The 14,285-nt window shown below is 44.1% G+C and overlaps 5 protein-coding genes across 6 annotated transcripts; 3 read left to right on the top strand and 2 right to left on the bottom strand.

Annotated features, from left to right (window-relative positions):
- Positions 1-87: 87 nt before the first annotated feature.
- On the top strand, positions 88-2,111 carry nopo (no poles). 2 transcript variants are annotated; one of them, NM_001274142.1, is made up of 7 exons: positions 88-429; positions 489-704; positions 763-1,116; positions 1,177-1,234; positions 1,290-1,409; positions 1,469-1,669; positions 1,732-2,111. In NM_001274142.1, the coding sequence occupies exons 1-7, from the start codon at positions 314-316 to the stop codon at positions 1,969-1,971; spliced, it is 1,305 nt and encodes a 434-aa protein (NP_001261071.1). In that variant the 5' UTR covers positions 88-313; the 3' UTR covers positions 1,972-2,111. The 2 variants fall into 2 exon arrangements, with proteins under 2 accessions (NP_001261071.1, NP_611305.1); NM_137461.4 differs by having other exon boundaries at positions 209-429; positions 1,466-1,669.
- Positions 2,027-3,682, bottom strand: CG5721 (uncharacterized protein). Its single transcript, NM_137462.4, has 2 exons — positions 3,466-3,682; positions 2,027-3,410 (listed from the first exon to the last, which is right to left on the bottom strand). Exons 1-2 carry the CDS (start codon positions 3,580-3,582, stop codon positions 2,133-2,135), a joined length of 1,395 nt encoding a protein of 464 aa, NP_611306.1. The 5' UTR covers positions 3,583-3,682; the 3' UTR covers positions 2,027-2,132.
- Positions 3,683-3,973: 291 nt separating this feature from the next.
- CG33958 (uncharacterized protein) lies at positions 3,974-12,443 on the bottom strand. The gene is made up of 13 exons (NM_001038869.3): positions 12,365-12,443; positions 10,894-11,289; positions 10,094-10,201; positions 6,880-6,977; positions 6,538-6,828; positions 6,205-6,441; positions 6,020-6,148; positions 5,838-5,967; positions 5,657-5,779; positions 5,515-5,604; positions 5,234-5,357; positions 4,757-5,067; positions 3,974-4,533 (listed from the first exon to the last, which is right to left on the bottom strand). Exons 2-13 carry the CDS (start codon positions 11,227-11,229, stop codon positions 4,378-4,380), a joined length of 2,133 nt encoding a protein of 710 aa, NP_001033958.1. The 5' UTR covers positions 11,230-11,289; positions 12,365-12,443; the 3' UTR covers positions 3,974-4,377.
- Positions 7,299-8,165, top strand: CG14499 (uncharacterized protein). The gene is given in 1 exon segment (NM_001274143.2): positions 7,299-8,165. A coding segment is annotated over 1 exon segment (568 nt). The 5' UTR covers positions 7,299-7,313; the 3' UTR covers positions 7,882-8,165.
- On the top strand, positions 8,570-9,246 carry CG14500 (uncharacterized protein). Its single transcript, NM_137465.2, has one exon. It carries the CDS (start codon positions 8,582-8,584, stop codon positions 9,152-9,154), a length of 573 nt encoding a protein of 190 aa, NP_611309.1. The 5' UTR covers positions 8,570-8,581; the 3' UTR covers positions 9,155-9,246.
- Positions 12,444-14,285: the final 1,842 nt, after the last annotated feature.

A 14,285-nucleotide genomic window follows, 5' to 3' on the forward strand; every position in this document is an offset into this window, starting at 1 on the left:
CATACATATCTTTCTAAAATTTAGGATGAATTTTAGTTTCAGTGGCTGAGTAAGCGTATTTGTAAACATTATTTGTTGTTTCGACTTAAGCCAAGTTAGTTAGCAATTAGTTTGTCGTGGAAATATCTATCAGCTAACAGTTATTGTCTACAATCGATTCTTGACAAATACTGGTGTGGTGAATTCCGCTCATTGGAGCATCGTAAAATCGCCATCAGTCAGCTGTGTTTCGTTGGGCGCGCAAACTGTTCGGCGTGCGTTTATTTGTTGTTCTTTTGTAATAACTATTTTTATGTAGTTATTTGTGCCAAAAATGTTGAACTTAAACTGCGTGATATGCGCCGAATTGTTTGGCCAGGCCGACGAGGTTTTTGCCACAGTTTGTGGTCATATGTTCCACCACAACTGTCTAAATCAATGGCTCGATCGGTAAACAACGCATAAGGATATTTCTGATTCCCGACAATAAAATCAAATATCTTTCGCAGATCAAAGACCTGTCCTCAGTGCCGGAATAAGTGCACTACCCGCAACATATTTAGGGTCTATTTCAATCTGGCCAACTTGGATGTGAGCCACATCGATGTTGGTTCACTGCAGGAGCAGCTGGACAATGCGATGTTGTCCATGAAAATGGTCGAAAAAGAGCGCAACAAGGATGAACAGCAGATTCGGGATCTGAAGGAAACACAAAAGAAGTGCCTGTATGCTTTTGTATACACATTGCCTTAAGTACCAGACTGATGCATTTCTCATTTGCAGCAAAACCATAGCCGGTTTGGAGCAGAAGGTGCAAAAGAAGGATTTTCTCATCAGCAGCTATGTCGAGCAAATTGGCGTCCTCAAGAGTGATGCCCATGTCGTTGATGGGTTGCGCAAGGAAAACAAAACATTGAAATCACAGATCCAGAGTATGGAAGGCATATCGGCTATTCTGGCGGCTGGCTCGGCGGATGCCGACCGCTTGCTCAAGAACGAGGCTGATCCACATGTCCTAGCCAACTGGGTGTCCACTCTCAAGAGGGAGTTGCGACAATGCGAGAGCAAAAAGACGGAGCTCAGGAATGTAGTGAAGGTGGTGCAGAATGATCTGCGAAAGGAGATCGAACTAAAGCGGTATGCTCACAACATTCCAAACGTGGTTTTTATAATTGATATGTGCTCATTCGATTGCAGCAAGCTGGAAGAGCGTGTTTCACACCTGGAGAGCGACCTTTACCAGGCGCAGGAGAAGGTTTGCTGAGCCTTCTTTAACACAATTTCGATTAAACATACTATTATCTTTTCAGCTACAAGCTTTTGAGAACAAGACCGCTTACTTGGACTCACCAAATGCCTCTTGTGGTCTGAACAGCAACATTTTGGCCCTTAAAAGGGAGGAAAGGCGTACCACTATTTCCCCTACAGTTGTGAGTAGACACGAATAAACGAAAATATAAGCTACTAATATTTTGCTGCCCTACAGAAGGAGAATATTAAGCGCATCGAAGAATCCACCTCCCCATATCTCAACATTAAATCCAGCAGCGTCGGGTTGGCGCATCTTCTTAATACTAAGGGTAACATTGGGCTGGCCAAGTCTAAAATATCGCCCATCAAGGGAGTCGGTGGCGGTGTGTCTATGACCAGCGGAACCATACGGAAAACCAGCAGTGATCTCAGTGAAAAGGTAAACGCAATAATTTTGCCGAATTCCACTTAACCATTTAAAAATTCCGTATATTCCCCCAGTATTCAATCTTCAAGAAGCCAAGACTGCTGCTGGGAAGTTCAAGTAGTTCTGCGTTGACGGCCACGACGGGCTCAAATTTTGTCTACAATGGAATGGGCGGTTCTGAGAAGGTTGACCCCTTTGCGCAGCGCGCCGAGGAAGAGGGTCTTTCCACAATCAGATCCTCGACCGCCCTTTCCCGGAATGTCAACCAGCGTCTTAAAGCCGGCTCGCTGCGCAACTTTAACCTGGGCAAATAAGTCCACAGCCATGTGATCATAAGAGACTGCCCCAGTTGGGTATTAGCACGCGATTGGTATTGAGGATTGCCGATTTTGTTAGTTAGCCAATGCATGAATTAAGCAATAGTAATAATTTAGCAGTAAATATATAAAAATACAAAAGGCATATGTGTGTGCGATTAGGCGGCAATTTTTTTCTCCGCCGTGCCCGTCCATTCCTCGCGCAAGTGGACACTACAGCCGAGGTCGCGCAACGCCGCCTTGATGTCCTGCTCCACACTGGGGTGCTCCTTCATTGCCATATTTAGTAGATCCTCAACGCCGAAGGAGATCCAGGTTTCACACTGGTTCCGCGACCGTGACACCATATTGCGGATGGCCCACGCTCCGTTTCGCTGGACTATCTTGTGTTTGGGATGGGCGCGAAGAGCCTCCACGATTACTTCGGCGATGCCGGTATCGAAAAAGGCGGCACTGTGTTCCTGCACTCGGAGTGTCAGAGTAGTCACGCAGGCCAAAGCGGCGGCAACGATGTTTTCATTGGACTGGTGCGTCTCTAGCAATTGCTTTATTATAGGAGCCACGCCCTGCTGTACTATATGTGACTTCACGGAGTCTTGGCCAGCCAGGGCACGTAGCAACTTTAAGGCCTCTCTATTTAGACGCACCTCATCCAAATTCGAACTCATGATCTCGAAGACGGACTTCAGTCCACCAGCCTCGTCGATAGCTGTACAGAGTTCCTGACGCACAGCCAGTGTTCCAATGGTCAGCAGAAGATCAGCCAGAACATTAGGATCCTGATAGGCCGGCAAAAGTTCCACCAAGGTGATGAGCACCTCGCCTGCTATTTGGCGGGCGTGCTCGTGGGCGCATCCAAACTCAACGCGAATGTCATCATCCAGCACTAGGAAGCGGAAGACGGCGGTCAGTTCACGCACCAGGCGGTCCTTCCCTTTCCCTAAAAGGGGCTTCATGAGTTTGAGTGCGGAGGTATTCATGATATTCTGGCGGTTCATTTCATGCATGATGCAGGCCTTCTGCAGCCATTGAAGAGTCAACAGGGTGACTTCTTCACTCTCCACTTTGAGGGCCAGTAACTTGAGAACCACGGCCATCGCCTCGGCATCAAACAGATCCGGCTGCTTGTGGGTCAGGCTGTTGATGGCTTCCAAGGACTTTTTTAACACGGATTCGTTGGGTGACTCAGCAGAGAGCGTCTCCTCCAACAGGGTGATCAGGGCATCGTGGGCTCCATTTTTGCCGGCTAGAACCCTATGGGCTAGCGACTTTTTGCACTCAGCATCCAAGGTGGCCAGCTGTTCCAGCAGCTCCGTTGTTTCCTCCAGTTTTTGGCCAATGTGCTCCTTGATCTTGTCCACCGTTTCGTTGATGACAGGTTGGCCGGTTTGCGGATTGACGGACAGGTCCTTGATAATGTTGGCCAGGTTGATGCCCTGCAATCATTTCATTAAAGTGAATCTACTGGATGACTATGTCGACATTACTTACCTGTGCCTCGAATTGCTTGATGGTCTCTTCTTTCGCCTCCGAAGGAGTCATCGAGAACTCCACAACGTTCTCCTTCACAACATCGTCGAAGGTGTCCTGCGATATAACCTTGGCCATGGCAGTGATTCGTCCAATTTTGGCTATGCCCTCAGCAGCTGCAGCTTTAACTTTTCAAATTTTACTTTGTTCTCTCTGTAACTTCCCACACACACACACACGCCCACACGCAGGCACACAGGCACAGTTCGAATTTAGTGGCTGCGGTCACACTATCGCACTTCGCAGGGCGGTCATACTTCCAGCTGATTTACATTCGATACATATCGTTGTACGGTTTAATAAAACTCACCATTGAACACTCAAAAAAATTGTTGTATTAATACTAACACCGAATTTGATAAAAAATAAATTATAACCTTATTTTATAACTAAAGAAGTGAAAGAAAAGATTTTAGGTTTCTTTATATATGTCCCATCACTGTGGTTGGAAAACGAATGGTAACAATGTATTTCTCGCATATTTTTTATTAACATAAGTCTGTATTTTGGCCGCATGCTTGTGATTTGCACTGTGTATTACATGTAAAAAGACGATTGGCCATTGAAGCGTTTAAAGTTGTTGTACACGATGCATCAGTTGCACTTCCACTTTTTTTCAAGGAAGTGATTTAATTATTATATTTTGAAGCGAATTTAAAATTAAGACGAATTTTATGTTGTATATTTTATCTACACTTGGTGCACCGTGTAACTTCAACTTTTTGATAGAAAGGAAAGATACTTAGATATTTAAATAGAGAGATTGAGAGAGCGGGACACTAATGCATGCACATCCAAAAGAAAAGCACCTCGAATTTATGGCCAGGATAAGCATTATTTGGCCTAGCCGGAAAACTTGCAGTTGGTTGCATCTCATTTCCGCTTTGGCAGCTTGTAGTCGGTTGGCGGATGCAGCTTCAGGTGGTCAAGAAACACGGGCTGTATGTCCGCCCGCCACGAGATCTCCTCGCGAGCCCTAACCGGTCCGTCCTTGCAGGTCAGCCAGTAGGTGCTCATTAGACCCTTACCCTGAAAATGAAACAGTTTGCAGGTTCACCCAACAAAAAAAGTTGTTTTAAAAGTATGGAAAAAACACGGTACACAAAAAGCTATAGCGAACTAATGGGAGTTAAAAGGAACTGAATTATACTAAGGGCTAACGGTAATTTACAAACATTACTCATACGCAGTGTAAACATCTTAAGTAGAATCCTCAAGGTTCGTAAGAATGATTTTGATCGATTGCAAATACCTTGACATCGATGAGGCCGCGGTGTTCGGTACGGAATCCGCCCACCTGTTGCAGCGAGTCGTGCATCTCCTCGGTGATATGTATCTTCTGCGCCTCGCCGGTGCTCTCCATCCGCGAGGCCGTGTTCACCGTGTCGCCGAAGAGGCAGTAGCGCGGCATTTTGGTGCCAACGATACCGGCGACAACCGGACCCGTGTGCACACCGCATCGTATTTGAACAAATTCGTCTCCTGCCCGGGGAATCCGGAACACCGACGAGGCGTCCAGCAAATCAAGGGCCATTGTTGCTATCTCGCTGATGTGCTTGTTCCCTGCAGAGGCAGCGGGTCGGAAAGTTCCATGGCATAAATTACGCGCATGGCCACAAATGAAATTTAAATTAGCGCAAATCTTTTTGGGGCAGTCAAGCAGTGGGATGTTGCCGGCGGGCGGGGTTTAAATGACTGAATGACTGACAGCTGAATTTGCATAAATTACCGTTCTTCACCGGCAGACCCGATGCCACCATATATGAGTCCCCAATCGTCTCAACCTTATAGACATCGTAGCACTCGATACGCTCGTCGAACACCCGGTAAATTGAATTCAAGAAGGTCACCACCTGAAAGTGTGAGATGTATCTCTCATTAGAGATAAATGTCAAAGGAATACAAATTATACCTAAATACAACTAAAGTTGAATGTTAGTTACAAGATATGCTTAAACCAAAGTTGATTAGCAAAATGATATGATGAATAAAGTGATAGTGGTACTTTACCTCCAGTGGAGTGCAATCCGCAGCTATTTCGGTGAAACCCACGATGTCGCTAAAGTAAATGGTGACTGCCTCGTAGAGCTCGGCGGGCACCTGTCAGGAAGTCAATTAGACCTGGTTAATTCTCACCCACAGCTGGACTCACCTGCTGGGTCTGTTTCAATTGCATGGCCACACTTGGTGGTAGCATTTGGAAGAGCAGCGAGTCGCTTTTTCGCTTCTCGCGCTTCAGCTCCTTGGCCTTCTGGGATAGATTAAGTGCATAAAGCTATGGGATGAAGTGGGATGAGTACGAGATGGTCAGTTGGCAGGGGTAAGGTAGAAACCTGTATAGTGGCAGCGGCATTCTTAACCAGTACGATGATGACCGGTGATACTATTAGCACCACCACCAGAATCGCAATACCGATTGCCTCTTTTCGGTCAGCCTCTACCAGTGTCTTGTCCACGTATTCCCTTAAAAATAGGAAGGTATTTAAGAATATAATATAGTTTACAATTGCCATACTTAATCAGACGTCGCAGGGCCTTTTGAAGAATTCTCAGATCATCAGTATAGTTGTTCATCAGCTCATAGTACTCAATGGCACTGCGTTCATTTGACACATTCGGATTATTCTTTAGCAGAGTGGTGCCCCTGTGAAAGAACTTCATACAGGAATCGATTTGAGTAAATTACACCAGCCTACACACATTTGTTTGGCGCGATGAAACTTCTTGGTGCTGGTGATGTTGGTGTACATGTTCTTAAGCATGGGTGCGTAGTTTAATGTGGAGTTGATCATCTCACGGGCCATGAATTCGTAACGTACATAGGATACGAAGTTCTCAGCTGTCAAGGATCCTCGTCCATAGTATCTAATACCAAAGGATGTGGCAATATTCTGGCATTCAATGCTCTTGAGAAGGTTCTTGAACCCAACTAGGTATCTGCCAGATTTCAAATTTGATAACAAATATGTAAGAACTTACAGGCAAGTATTGAAAGTTGTTTTATTGAAGAATTTATATATCAACTATACTCACCGCCATACGCCGCTATTATCTGTTTCCTTAATCTGTTCACTCAGATGATGGAGCAATCCACGATTAATGGATGTGTACCAGTTCATCACCTCGGTGATGGAGCTCTCCTCCGGTTCCAAACGCACACGATCTCTAAATTCGTTTAGTCGGCTCTGGAACTCGTACCGATTCAGCATCATTTCCCGATCATCTTCATCCTCGTCTGGTGCTGTGGGAACACTGATTTCACTCCAAGTGGTCATGTTGTTTAGGGCGTGATCCGTATTCGCAAATCTCAAAGTGAGGTTGGCTCTGTTTTTAAAGAGTAAGGATTATTAATTCGGGAATTGTAAGAAGACCTACCGCTGTTTGCTGCCGTTGGTGAAGATGTAGAAGGCTACTTCGGAGCGTTCCAATTGCAGACGAGTTACTACTTTTCCCAAGTCAGTGGCGATGGTTACCTGAAATCAAAATTAGATTTGACTTAGACCCTGGAAAAGTGTGCTTATTTCGCGGACGATTCTAGTAAAATCTTTTACTCTGCTTGTTCGTATTGTTAACTATCCTTATTGAAATACATACAAGCTGGCTTATATACTTCTTTTCTAGGGGATTCCTCGTACTATACCCTTCTAGTCATGCCATTTACGACATCTCAGTTGAATTGATAAGGAAATGATAACTTTAACCACGCATGTTCTAAGAATCCTTATCAAATAGCTGACTTATCGCTGCCCCCCAAGCTGGTTGGCCATATAAAAGAGATCCATGGGCCAGCTGTTGATCAGTTACTCAAGATGTTGTCGACCAAGTTAGTTTGTTTCGCACTGGCCAGTTTGGCCTTGGGTCAACTTTACCTGGTGGCCAGCGAGGAAACCGTTGCCGTTTGTCCAACCAACTTCACCCAGGTGGCGGGCAAATGCCTCCTTTTTGATAATAGTTGGAAGAACTTCTTCGGATCGTCACTGTCAATCCCTTAACGCCGGACTTCTGAGCTTTAGCAATAAAATGGAGTTCACTGCCATCAACGAATGGCTGACAACTGTTGTACCCCAAAGCCCAGAGCTGTGGACATCCGGAAATAAGCTGGGCGGAAGTGAAGATTACTACTGGCAGAGCACTGGGAAGAAGGCATTCTACCTTCCCTGGCAGGCTGGTCAACCCACTCCCATCACCGGTGATTGCCTCACACTGTTGGCCAATGTCACCATGACTGCCGAAGGGACCACAATGAGCGAGCACCGCTTGTCCGTGAGGGGCTGCACCAAATGGGCACCACACGTCTGCCAGGCCCCACTGCAAATCTTCAAGACGCAGCTTTGTCTTAACACCACTGCTTTCTTCGAGGCCAAGGTACCCGCTTAGGTCAATTGAAGGGGTTCCTCCTAATGGCAATAGTTGTTTGTTTTCAATCGTTTTTATATGACTAAAAACAACTATAATGAAAAAAAATTTCAAAATTTGCAAATTAAGCGTTTATTGACATTTTAAGCACACTAGCACGAAATAAGTTTATAACTCGCGTTTTTAAGTTGCATAAAATGAAATAAAGTTTAAATTAAATCAATGTATTTAAGGTAATGTTGAAACTTTACTTTTTAGTTAGGTTTTTATGTGATTACATTGTTTAAAAAATATTTGAAAAAGAGATTAAAGTGATCTTTCGTTTGTTTGTTTACAAAAAAACATTGTTAAGTTATTGGGTTTTTTGCAAATGTATTGGTAAACAAATTAGTTTATTCTAAAACTTTAAATGAATTTAAGAAAAACAGACAAACAAATGAGTCAGAAACGATTTGACAGATTTTATAATCATTTGTCAGCTATAGGTGGAATCCCTTTATTTTGAACAAGGGGAATTCTCCAAAACAATATAAGTATCCCCTGTAGTCAAGCGATTTTTACTTTTTACTGCTAAGACACCTTAGTTCGATTGATAAGAAAATGATAACTTCAGCCACGCGAATACTTTACGAGTCCTTATCAAAAATCTGACTTATCGCTGCCCCAGCTGGTTAGCCATATAAAAGAGTTCGAGTGGCCAGCCGTGGGTCAGTTACCCACTATGTTATCGACCAAGTTAGTTTGCATCGCACTGGTCAGCCTGGCTTTTGGCCAAGTTTATCTGGTGGCCAGCGAGGAAACCATTACCCTTTGTCCCACCAACTTTACCCAGGTGGCGGATAAGTGTCTCCTGGTGGATGGCAGTTGGAAGAACTTCTACGAGTCGGATCGCCATTGTCGATCCCTTAACGCCGGACTTCTGAGCATTAGCAATCCAACGGAATTCAATGTCATCAACGAATGGCTGCCGATCATTGCACCATACCAGCCGGAGTTCTGGACATCCGGAAACAAGCTGGGCGGAACTTCCGATTACTACTGGCAGAGTACTGGGCAGAAGGCTGTCTACCTTCCCTGGAGTGCTGGTCAACCCACTACCACCGCCGGTGATTGTCTTACACTGATGGCCAACGTCACCATGACTCCCGAAGAAGCCATATTGAGTGTGCACCGCCTAACGGTAAAGCCCTGCACCCAATGGGCACCCCACATCTGCCAGGCTCCACTGGAAATCTTCAAGACCCAGCTTTGTCTCAATACCACAGCTTTCTTCGAGGCGAAGATACCCGTTTAAGTAAATTCAGGGGGCCATAATTGTTCGTTTTTCAATAATTATAAATTGTCATAACTAAAAACTACGTTTTAAATAAACTTGAGCAACTTTTGAAATATGTCGGAGTATTTGAATATAATCAAATTTAAATTAGTGTGTAATGGTCAGTGGACGAAAAAAAAATATCTGAGAAATACCTTAAGTTACCTTATCATAAAATAATGAATTAAGCTGGTAAAGATAGTGAATTTTAAGTAGTTTTATCTTGGGTAAGTGGCTTAAATTTAGAATCAGAGTATTTTCCTTATCTGTTTTTTTTTTTTTTTGATTTGTTTATTGTGTGTTTTGCATTCTAAGTACGTGACCCCATTCAAGGACCACCTCCATAGACCACCCACATTCCACTTCTCATTCTCCTTCTCATTCTCCTTCTCATTTTCCTTCCCATTTTCCGCACTCCCATCCTGCATTGGCGACTGTCGCTGCATAGCTGGCATTACGTCCTTATCAATTCACTTTGGTCTCCACCGCCTCATCCCCTTTGGGTCATATATGTAAGTACGTTCAATACTTTCCGTTTTCTCTTTCATATTTCTTCGCATTTGCATTATGGATAGATGAAGTGGGCGATGGGGCAGAGTGGGGCGGAGGGACTTAGTTGAGTGCCTGGCCACGAGCTCGTGCTCCGGAACCCTTCACAAGGACTTCCATGGCACTTACCTGAGCAAACAAACCATTTCAAGGTTTCGCTCGATGGTCAAGTGAACATTGAACAAGCTGGACATGGGTTCCCCCCTATCATCTACATACTTGGCGTTTGATTGAATCGTTGTAATAAATTATAATTACGCCTCAAAGACACAATTTCCGGGTCCGTCTTTCCCTTTGTTTGCTTCTTTTCATCGACGCAGTCACTCGGCCACTCGGAATCCAACCAACCTGACCCAACCACCTGCTCACCTGTGTCTCGATGTCGGCCACAGCGGAACGGTATTCCAGGATCTCTTGCAGTGTCACCGATGTTTGCACAATCAATGCCAGTATTGGTATAAATGGTAGTATTATCATCTGGAAATGGATTCGCATGTCAATGAGTAAATTTTCGCTTACAGTGGGCTTGAAAGTTCGAGATTTGGTAGTCTTAAATAATTGTATCAAACAAAAGGCAACTTTGAAAGTCGGTTTAAAGTAGACAATATAAATTATTTTTAAAATACCCTGTAAATAAGCATAACTTAAGTTAACTAGTTTCTTTGAATAGCAAATGCTTTAAATTAATTAGCAAAAATATTAAATGAAGATTTTTGCGCTGAACAAAAATCCTTTTTAATTCTGTAGATTACCAACTTCTTGCGAAACCTTAGAAATTGACTTTCCTACAAGGAGTTTGAAATAATTGTTCTAGCGCTCTTGGCCCACTGTGCCATATATTTTCATTTGGCATCAATATGTGCTCAGCGGAGAAAGAGTCCGGACCAATCTCGGCTTTATCTGAAACTGATACCGAGCGGTAGAGGCAATGCCAATGGAACAGCACAGTGGGTAAGGGCGGTGGTAAAGGCGGCAAAGGAGGCGTGATTAGTCTTTATCGTGGCCCGCTAATCGCGACATTCATTAGACGCACTCTGTGGTTTCCCAGGCACGTGACTCTGACCAGTCGTCCTAATTAAGATGCATACGCTGGCGCTAATTTATGCTGCTCCGGATAAGTTGTTCCCTAGGCACCTGTAGTGGCGCCCAGGGCCGACGGATAAACTCACCTGCATCAGCTGCAGTCGTCGACCCGTTTTTATAGCCGGATTACGGGCGGCGGCATTGCAACATCTTCCACTGCCCCCATTCGATATATCCTCGGAACTAATCGAGCGCACGGAAATTTTATCGAGCTGCAGATTGTGATGTGTGGGCACCAGGAGCAGGCCACCCTCCCCCGATGGATTCACGTCGTCGGGAGCCGTTCGCGATTCCATCGGACGGTTCGATTGGCAAGTGCTAATGTCGATCTTAACGCTGGGGGTCGGCATCCTGCTGCCGCCCGCTGGGCAAGGGCTAGGGTCAGGGTTCTCGCCGGACTTGTGCGCTTTTCCATTTAGCATATTGCTGATTGTTCAGGCGAGGATGTGTAGTGCCAGTGCCTCATAAACCCGATTGCTGCACTGGGAGAAAATGTTGCACATAAGGTCATTTTCTATGTTGCAGAAACTCCATTCTTGATCATATTTTAAATTATGACTATTTACAAATTCAGTGACAACTTAAACTGTGTACAAAAGTATTTTAAACCAAGAACAAAAAACTATAATAATTTAAATATTTGTATACTTCGTCACTTAAGTAACTGAACTAGAAGAAGATATGGGTAGGCTTTTTTTTTGCCAGTGCACTCGAAGAGCAAATGTCACTGGGACTGTACATAATTGTTGCGTGTTCAATTTGTATCTGATAGTTTCACTCCGGCGACACTTGTTGAGTTTCAATGGGGCCGTAATGAGGAGGGCTCGTAGAATAATTGCAAAGAATGGCATATAAGCACATATGGGTGGCCGGGCCACGCCCCCGCCCCGTTGCCGCCCATTCGCTGGCCGCCAAACGAATGTCAGGACGTCGAGACGTCAGGACGTCAGGACGGGACGGTGGACGACAAATTTGATGGATGAGCAGCCAAGCAACCAAGCGTTGCGGACCGAAGCGTTAAGGGTGGGAGTTTAGCAAAGGGGTTGGGGCTTTGAGTTTAATTGAAAGCACATTTGATTGCTGCTCCCCGGGCGGAACAAGGGTTTTCGTCCAGTGTAGCGCCAAAGTAAACAATTTGCGCGATGGCCTGAGTTTTTGTATCTATGTGGACACACATCCTTTGTCCCTTGTTGTTTCTGTTGTCGCAATGTCCAATGGTTGGTTGACTTTACACACTTATCATGAGCACATTTATTGATTAAAGTTTTAATTGCCTACACACTCGGAAATAATTAAAATGAAAAAAAAAAAAAAACTCAAAAGATATGTGAATGAAATGCTATTATATTTCACATCTGTAACGTATTGAGGGGCTTTATGTGCTATATCCGGCAGATTCCCAATAAATCGCCCAGCGCGCACATAAAATGTTTCTTTAATTTTTATTGCACAACGCCGCGCATTAAGTTCACACACAACAATGAAAAAATTCAATTATCTATTAGCGACAAGTAGAAGGAATGTGTCGTTATTTCCCGCAATGTGAGTTTTCCGTACGTGGGAGTTTTCTCCGTATTTGCCGTATTTTCCTTTCGGTTTTCGCGATTGAATGCGAGGAGCGCCCACAGCCAACTGAGCTTAAACCTGTTGAGTTTCGACTGTTTATAGCGAGGGTCCTGTGGGAACAGGACCCACCCACAAATACACCAGCTCACCCCACGCCCCCCCCGCAGGACTGCGCACACGGGACTCTGTTATCACGATGTAAACTTTTATGAACTGTAATCTCTTGCACGCAGGATTGATGGAGTTTATTGCTTTGCTACATATTTGTGTGTTGTTTCATTTTTGCCTGTGCCAAACAATTTTTTTATGGCTTTATAATAGCAGTTCATTATTTCAGCTTAAGCTCGTCTTCATATTATATTATTATATTATTACATTGATTTTATGATATGTTTAAAAATATGATTAGCTCAGCGAGCTTACAGTTCAAAAATGCATTAATATGACTATCATCAAAAGATTTCATAATATCCTTTTAACGGTTTTGTATTATCTACATTTTTATTTACACGGAAGCCCTACACTTACATTTTTACATAAAGTTGACTTTCCTTTGAGGTTTCAATAGCTCTTAGCCAAGACGCAAACCCTTTGTAAAATTAAAGTATAATAAATGATTATAAAGGCTTATAAATTAAAATAATTAGTAAGGATAATGCAAGATAAGTGTCTATATACAAAATTTGTAAGTTACATAGTGTACAAAATTATAAATCTTGCTTTCTTTTGCTTATCATAGCAACAAATTTTACAACTAATGCAATATTTCAAAAACATAAATTCAAATGTTATTCATAAAATACAAAAATGAAAGGATGAAATTTGTTGAAATACTTTTAGTTAGCACACCTTTACACTTTTTTTTTAGTCGATTACACCCCAGTTCATTCGTATTAATATTTCTTTGACAGGTCGTTAATAGCTCAGAATTCCCGAGATCGGCCAGGCTTTATTTAGATATCGAGCAGCATAAATCGTACTTTGGCAACTCTGAGCGTTCCCATTGACCCGCCTCTTCGGACCGCGTCCATGAGATCATCCAGCCGAATCGGCATAATGCCCGCCTCGAGCTAGCGACTTTCCAAACGAAAAAGAAACAGCCGGGCATTTGCATAACTAGCTGTAAAATTGTTGGAAATTAACAGCGCAGGCGCGAGCGATTGGCTGGAATCGAGGTTCCGAATCGGAATCCGCAAAAGCCGGCGATCCGAACAGAAGAGCAAACCAGTTCTAGGCGCTGGGGAATAAAAACAAAACCGAAAATGAGGAGGCACTGCTGTTGGTCGCCACCAATGGACCACCTTGACGATCCCCTTCCCCCCCGTTTCCGCAGTCCACAACGCATCATCTTCACAATTCCGGCTCCATTACCATCGCCATATCTCCTCCCGGGGAACACAATTGGATCGGGTAACTTTGAACTGGTCGGGTGTCGTCCGACATGGTGTCCAAATTGATGTTTCAATAAAGCCAATAAATTTATGACTAACGAACCAAGTAAACATTCTCCCATGCCGATTGCCCGTTCCCATTCCGGTTGACAAAGTCGCCGAGGAGCTGGGGATCTGTGGCCTCAACGTATTCTTGGCGATTCGGGGAGCTACGGCACTAAAGAGATGGAGATGGTCGAGGTGTAACGGTGACAACGAGTAGGTGTCGCCATTGGTGCCACTATGAATTAATTTGGACAATTTATGAGCCAATCTCGTCGTCCGACAACTGGCTAGGAATGTGTTTAGGGGGCCATCACGGTGGTCGCTTGTCGTTTCGTAAATTGAATTATAATTTGATACCCGACCCCCCAACTCCATAGCTAGCCATCTGGGTGTTCCGATCGCCGAGGCATATATTACCGATTGATCGGGCCACATAAATCTGACACACTAGCGACACAATTAGCACGGCCATTTCA

Source organism: Drosophila melanogaster, chromosome 2R (assembly GCF_000001215.4).
Source record: "Drosophila melanogaster chromosome 2R".
Lineage (NCBI taxonomy): Eukaryota > Metazoa > Arthropoda > Insecta > Diptera > Drosophilidae > Drosophila > Drosophila melanogaster.

Bases quoted from the DNA above. Each gene is read 5' to 3' on its own strand.
- nopo (NM_137461.4), top strand. From the start codon at position 314: ATGTTGAACTTAAACTGCGTGATATGCGCCGAATTGTTTGGCCAGGCC. The intron at 1,117-1,176 runs GTATGCTCACAA...ATTCGATTGCAG, and splicing joins AAGGAGATCGAACTAAAGCG to CAAGCTGGAAGAGCGTGTTT. The intron at 1,235-1,289 runs GTTTGCTGAGCC...TTATCTTTTCAG, and splicing joins TTTACCAGGCGCAGGAGAAG to CTACAAGCTTTTGAGAACAA.
- CG5721 (NM_137462.4), bottom strand. From the start codon at position 3,582: ATGGCCAAGGTTATATCGCAGGACACCTTCGACGATGTTGTGAAGGAG. The intron at 3,411-3,465 runs GTAAGTAATGTC...AAATGATTGCAG, and splicing joins TCAAGCAATTCGAGGCACAG to GGCATCAACCTGGCCAACAT.
- CG14500 (NM_137465.2), top strand. From the start codon at position 8,582: ATGTTATCGACCAAGTTAGTTTGCATCGCACTGGTCAGCCTGGCTTTT.
- CG33958 (NM_001038869.3), bottom strand. From the start codon at position 11,229: ATGCTAAATGGAAAAGCGCACAAGTCCGGCGAGAACCCTGACCCTAGC. The intron at 6,978-10,093 runs GTGAGCAGGTGG...TTTTGATTTCAG, and splicing joins TGGCCGACATCGAGACACAG to GTAACCATCGCCACTGACTT. The intron at 4,534-4,756 runs GTATTTGCAATC...TTTCATTTTCAG, and splicing joins GCGGCCTCATCGATGTCAAG to GGTAAGGGTCTAATGAGCAC.